Source organism: Arachis stenosperma, chromosome 9, assembly GCF_014773155.1.
Source record: "Arachis stenosperma cultivar V10309 chromosome 9, arast.V10309.gnm1.PFL2, whole genome shotgun sequence".
Taxonomy (NCBI): domain Eukaryota; kingdom Viridiplantae; phylum Streptophyta; class Magnoliopsida; order Fabales; family Fabaceae; genus Arachis; species Arachis stenosperma.
The window spans coordinates 151,084,947-151,092,126 of record NC_080385.1 but is presented as its reverse complement, the minus strand read 5'-3'; the positions used below and the strand labels follow the sequence as shown (position 1 = coordinate 151,092,126).

The 7,180-nt window shown below is 29.1% G+C and overlaps 1 protein-coding gene across 1 annotated transcript; it reads left to right on the top strand.

Moving 5' to 3' along the window:
• The first annotated feature begins 4,078 nt into the window (after positions 1-4,078).
• On the top strand, positions 4,079-6,743 carry LOC130951357 (copper transport protein ATX1-like). Its single transcript, XM_057880008.1, has 3 exons — positions 4,079-4,293; positions 5,159-5,234; positions 6,398-6,743. Exons 1-3 carry the CDS (start codon positions 4,285-4,287, stop codon positions 6,535-6,537), a joined length of 225 nt encoding a protein of 74 aa, XP_057735991.1. The 5' UTR covers positions 4,079-4,284; the 3' UTR covers positions 6,538-6,743.
• The last annotated feature ends 437 nt before the right edge of the window (positions 6,744-7,180 follow it).

Genomic DNA, 7,180 nt, shown 5'->3' with positions numbered 1-7,180 from the left:
AAGGGATTATGAATGAATTTTCATGAAAAAAAACTATGTTCTTGATACCATGTTAGAAATAAGAGATTAAACTCGAGAAAGAATGGTATATTATTGAGTGTGTCACAAAGGTACAATACATAGGGGTATATATAGGTGTTAGAAGAATCAAAATAATTAAAACATACAATTCTATAATTAATATACAGATAGTCTATATAAATATAAAGGGTTAAATATTTTTTTCGTCCCTAAGGCTGCGTTTGTTTACAGAGACAGGACACTGCGACAGAAACATAGAGACACAAAGTCGTGTTTGGCAGAGGAGATATAGACAAAGACAATGTGTTCAGAGACATTGAATTAGTGTATTTTGTGTCCATCCTGACAGGAAGGGCACGGAGACACTAACAAATGACACAACTTATTTTTTATTTTTTCTTTCATTATTCTTCTTAATTTTTCACAATTATATTTTTTATTATTATATTTTTCATCTCAAATTTTTGAATGAAAAAAAAAATGAGAATAAATTGAATTTTCATAATTTGTTCTAGTTTATCACCAAACAGAATACAAGAACACAAAATTTTGTGTCTCTGTCCATCAGTATTTTGTCTTGTCCTGTTCTCAATGTCTTGTCCTGTCCTGTTCTGAAAAACAAACGCAGCCTAAGGTCTGGGGTGAAAATCAAATTCGTCCCCGATCTTTTCATGTTATTAAAATCATCATCAACGTTATAAAATATTATAAAATCATTTTTTTGTCCATAAAGAACATTTTTAAGACGATTTTGTCCTCTAAAAAAACGCTTCCTTTCCGCGCTGACCCCCAACCCCCCTTCAGGCTTCATCATCATAATCGAGCTTCTTTCTCTCTCTTTTTCTTCCAGTCTCCTTCTCTCCCTCGTCACTAACCCCTAACCCCCTTCATCATCATCATCATCATCGAACCTCTTTCTCTCTCTCTTTGTCCCAAACTCTTATTCTCCCTCACCACTAACCCCACTCATCTTCTTCTCATCACTATCACCATCACCATTACCATCACCATTATCACAGAAACAAAGAATCACACACAAATTAAAGAATCACACAATAAAGAGACTTCATCCAGTAGAAACTTCTTCAAAAGCTTGAACCACAGGCGGTCATTGCTGCTGTTAGAGGAGGAGCCGCAACAGATGGTGGCGGCGCTGCGAACGACGCGGTGGAGGAAGGAGACGTCGATGAGTTGTTGCCAATTCGGTCTTCATTTTGCCCAAAAATGCGGTAGTCGTCGAAGACAGTTCTACGGAGGAATTAAACGATGAATTGGAAGCGTTTCTTGAGAAGAAGGTTACGGGATTGAGAAATGAGGGAACGACCCTGGGAAGAGGCTGTTGCAAATAGATCTGGGATTGATAAGAGGGTTTTTTGCTAAGACATGGTGCTATATGTGGATTTCAATTTGTTCTTCATTCTTTTATTTTTTCTAATTTTCTTTTTTCTGTATATTTTCCTTTGATTTACTTTCTCTTTGTATATGTTGTTATTGTTGATTTTGGATAGAGTTAAGGTTAGACTTGTGTTGGCTTTGTTGCAGTAAGAAAAGAAAGGGTTAAGGCAATAGTGTGATGGAGGTGGGAGGAGTGTTGAGGGTGAAAAGTAAATAATAGAGACAGAAAATGAAAGGAGAAGACACTGCGGCTCTCTTTCTCTCTTCTTTGTTCTTCCTTTTTTTTCCTTTTTTTTTAATTTTTAAAGAACATATACATAAGTTCTTTCTTTTTAATTTTTTTAATTTATGTTGTCGCTAATTTTGTGGATGTTATTGTTGTTGGATTGTTGATTTATTTTGTGGTTAGATTTATGTGTAACTATGGTGATGATGATGAGATTTGTTGTTATGGTGGTTCATGGTGATGATGATGAGGCAGTGGTGAAAGTAGAGAGAGTTCTTTATTTTTGTTTAAGGGTAAAATTGTCGAAAAAATATTGTTTATGAAACAAAATGGTGATTTTATAACGTTTTGTAACGTTGAGGATGATTTTAATATTAAAAAAAGTCGAGGACGATTTTGATTTTTACTCCAGATCTTAGGAACAAAAAAATACTTAACCCAAATATAAATGATACTAATTAATTTAAATTGATTCTAATTATTCTCTAATAATTATAGTTTTAATTTAGTTTATAAAAAAATTGAACTATATACAAATCTTTCTAAACATATGTAGTATTGATGTATGAGTAAAAATATTTAATTTTAACTAAGAATTAAATTTTGGATGATTTTTTAATTAACGTTAATTAATTTTTTAATTTTAGATTTAAAAATTTAAATAAAAATATTATGTATATACAAAGGACAATAATTAAATTAACCATAATATATTTTATAAATACCTGTGCTATTTTATTTTTTAATATATTTTATAAATTAACATATATTTTATATAAATAACTGATTTGTTAATAATTTTTTTATATATTAATATAATTAATTTTAAATTTTAAATTTTAAAAATTGATTTCTTATATTTATTCTTTAACTAATTATTATTGTTTAAAAGTCTTATATATTATTATTATATAATTTTGTTGAGTAAAGATAAATTAACATGAAGCTTGGAAATATGTTTTTTAAATTTTAATAATTAGAAAAGAATAAGATATCTAATTATATTTCTTTTGAAAACGTGAAAAAAACAAAACAAAGGTGACGTAAGGCGTTAGCAAAATTTTCTTGGTGTGAGCTGGCACAACAACCTAAACGGTTGTGCTTGTTCGACCCTTCCCTTTCTCTCTACGTGTTTCTGTTAATCTGTTCAGTTTGACTTTCACCGCCTATATAAAAAATTAAAAACCGATGTATTAGAAACTAATTTTTTTTAACTGAGGATGGTTAGGATCAGTAATTTTTGTTATTTGTAGTCATTAAATAATTATTAATGATAATTTTAATGGTATAAAATTGATGTAAAATTTTATTTAATAATTTATTTTTTTATTAGTTATATATTAACCAAAATTTAATAAAATTATTGGTTTTTTAAACTTTTCCTTTTTAGTTTTAGTTTGTTTAAAATCTAACAAAATTTGTTTTTTTAGTTAGTATCTATTTTCTTAAATCGCTCTTATATATATAAGATCACATACATAAAAATATATTTGTTATAATTTTTGAAAATTTATCTTATACTATTGCATAAGAGAAAAACAAAACAATAGACAAAATATATTTAGAAGATAAAATAAATACTTATAATTTGAGTTATTTATTATGAAGAAAGAATGAGTAATTTTATTTATTTATCTATTTAATTTGATAAATTTTAGATCACTTTTTTAAAATTTGGTCGTTAACATTGTATGTAAACTACTTAAAACTAATATTTTATATATTAAAACTTTATTTTTTTATATAAATCAGTTTAAACTAATACGCGATATTATAAACTGATAAACTAATTGTAGAAAAAGAGTTTGATGCAATTTATAAATTATTTAAAATAATTTGTTGTGATTTTAATTTAGTTTATAAAAAAATTGAACTATAAACAAATCTTTCTAAGCATATGCAATATTGATCTATCAGTCAAATATTTAATTTTAACCAAGAATTAAATTTTGGATGAATTTTTAATTAATGTTAAATAATTTTTAATTTTAAAATTTAAATAAAAATATTACGTATATATAAAAATATAACTAAATTAACCATAATATATTTTATAAATACATGTGTTATTTTATTTTTTTAATATATTTTATATAAATAACTGATTTGGTAATAATTATTTTTACAGTAACACGATTAATTTAAAATTTTAAATTCTAATACTAAATTTAAAATTTTAAAAATTAATTTCTTGTATTTATTGTTTAACTAATTATTGTTGTTTTAAAAGTCTTATATATAATTATATAATTTTTTTGAGTAAAGATAAATTAACATGAAGTTTAGAAACATGATTTTTAAATTTTAATAATTAAAAAAATAATAAGATAGATTTTTTAATTATATTTCTTTTAAAGATATGAAAAAAATAAAAGAACTAAAGAAAGATGACGTAAGATAATAACACAATCTTCTTGGTGTGAACTGGCCCAACAACCTAAATGGTTGCACTTTTTCGACCCTTCCCTTTCTATATCCGTCATCCCCATCTCTCCGCTTCTGTTCAGTTTGACTTTCACCGCCTATAAAAACGAAGTTACATACCTCCGCACTATTCGTCATTCATAATCATCATATCTTCTTTCTATTATTTCGTTTCTCTTTTATTCACTTTTTTTTTCTCTCAATCCAGAATCGCAGCCATGTCTCAGGTGCACCTCTCCCTACAGCTTTGTTTATTTACTTTCGGATTGGCTTGTTTACTTGTTTTGATTTGCCGATTTGTTGATCAAGTTGTTTGGAACGGATAGAAACCCTAATTTTGGAAGTAAAAAAAATTGAACTTGTAGTAACATGTATGGATTTCTGTTAATTCTAATGGGTTTGCAGATGAATTATGTTCTGATAATTGCTACATGTATCTTCATCTATTCAATTTCTTTGCTTCTCAAATATTTTAGTATTTTGACTTGTTCAGCTGTCATGAGGATTAGGCCGTTTTTATGATTCTTTGGTATACTCTAGAATAGCTGAAACATGTGAAAACAATGATTGGTCCTTCCTTGTTTGTTTTAGTGTTTAGGATTTTTTTATTGTACGGTTTTTGTGAGGTTTTACAAGGTATGCAGGCCATAGAGGATCTATCTGATGGTGATCTCAAAATTGTTTTGCAATTGCAATAAACTTTTATTAAAAGCTTTTATAAGTTTGCTTTCTCTAGATATGAATCTGCATGGTTAATTCCTTTTGTTCATGTCAAACTCTAAAATCTTCGCATTTAATACATGTTAGATACACCGTACACGAGATTGTCACTGTAATTCACGTTCAACAGTAATGATAAACAGAAGATGATTGTAATTTGCTGTCATGATTCTTGATGGTCAATAATTGTTGTTTGTTGTTTATGACTTTGTCTGATTCCTTGGTTTTGCTCTCCACATCCTTTTAGAATTGATTTTTCTGTAATTTTTTTAGTTCGACGTAATGTCTGGTTCTGTTGTTAAAGATTTGAAGATATTACTTTTTTTTCTTTTTGCCTAATGTAACTGAATATTTTCACCTTATGAATTGTAGACCGTGGTCCTCAAAGTTGGTATGACATGTGAAGGATGTGTTGGAGCAGTGAAGAGGGTTTTGGGGAAATTGGATGGTAAATTTCACCCCTTGGATTCAAAATGTCATTATATTGTTTTCAGATGACCATGATCTTAACTAATTAATGCAGTTCTTTGCTAACTGATATCATCATTCCAACATGCAAACTTGAAAAGTGGTTTAGTTGTTTAATGATTTAATGTCTTACTGTAGCCACTTTAGTTAGTAGCTCTTTGCGTATTTGTCAATTTCAATCAATCATGATACGGTTTCCAATCTGGGTGAGCTGTTCTGTTTCTGAAACTTCCTTCCTGATCGTTATTTCCTTCCCTTTTGTTTGTAACTTGCTTCAATGCTGTGTTCTGTGTGGTATACGGCGTTATGTGACATGAGGTTAGTAGAATATTGAGGTTGTTTGTTATGTTAGAAGGGGAACTCTTATGAATGCTCTTCTATCTTAAAAGTTGTTTCTCTTGCTTGTTGGACTGGGTCCTGTCATCAAAGAAACCATATGCAACAATATACTATATTACTATCAACTTCTCTAACCAAATTTTACTAATTTAGTTATAATATTCTTGTTTCCAATTTTTACTTTTAATTTGTTGTTATGGGAACTTCTTGCTCTATTACAACTGTAATCTCTTTAATTTTAAAGTTCTCAGAGATTGCGAGTTCACTATACCTAACTATTTAGTGTGTTTTGTCTATTAAGAGAGAATGTATCTTTGCGTATCTTCACCTAAATAGTTTTGTTTTGAGTCTGGTTGTTTCTAATTTAGATATCCAATATGTTATGTATTTTCAAAATTAGCTATAATCATTTAATGCTACATGCTTGTATTTGCGCATGTGGATCGAAGGAAATAATCAAGTCCTTTCAAGCCAATTAGTTTCTCCATTATTTTTATTCCATGATAAAACGAACATGACAGAAGCAACTGAGCTGAGACGGAATCTTAATATTGTTTGAAGTGGTTGCAAAGATAATTTTATATGCGAAATGTTTTATGTATTCATATAGCCTCGTGCACTGATGCAACATACATCTTTCCACCATTAGATGGGGTGTGGTGCTCATCTCGTGTAGATCTCACACTCCATTTAATGGAGGACAGGTCTATGTTGTCTCGATATACAAGGCAATAGTGGCGTATATTGACGAACATATTTTCGTCTTGCAAATTCGAACTATAATAATACTGCTGACATTTGCAGGTGTGGAATCATATGACGTTGACTTGAAGGAACAGAAGGTGGTAGTGAAAGGAAACGTTGAACCAGAAAAAGTTCTGCAAACCGTTTCCAAGACTGGGAAGAAGACTACTTTCTGGGATGCTGAAAAACCAGCTCAGTAATTGTTACCTAAAATAATTTGGCTCTGTAGACATTGCTCTGTGAATCAGATACTACTTTATGGATCTTGCAAGAACTATATAACATGTATTCAATATTTATCTGAGTAAGCTGTAATAAACTCTTGGTACAAAACTATTATTTACAGTTGCGAATTGTGATATTTTATTAGTGTCGTTTATTGAGATATTTAATTTCCCTTTGTTCACTCGTCCTTGTTCATATTCAGTCCCATCATTTTCTTTTCCTCCATTTTAACCTAACTCGTTATCCGCTTATCTTTAGAACCGAGCCAATACGAACGACAAGAAACTCTTCATAAAAACATGGCCGATTAAGCATGAAGTGAGTAGTTTAGATGGCTCACACGGTATGCCAATGAATTGACATACTTCGTGAAAGCATTCATGCCCAAGAGGCCAAGAGCAATATGGATTTCAAAGATTTATATATTCCCCAAAGGTCAAAACATCCACTAAAAAGATAAAAGAAAATGAATCATAAAAAATTGCCTCGAAAGAATCAATCCAAAATTGATGAGTTAAAAAACTCTAAAATTAATTTGATGATTAAACATTATTAAAATAATTAATTATAAAATTATTAATTTAAATTTTATTCACATGTATTGATTAATAATTTTGT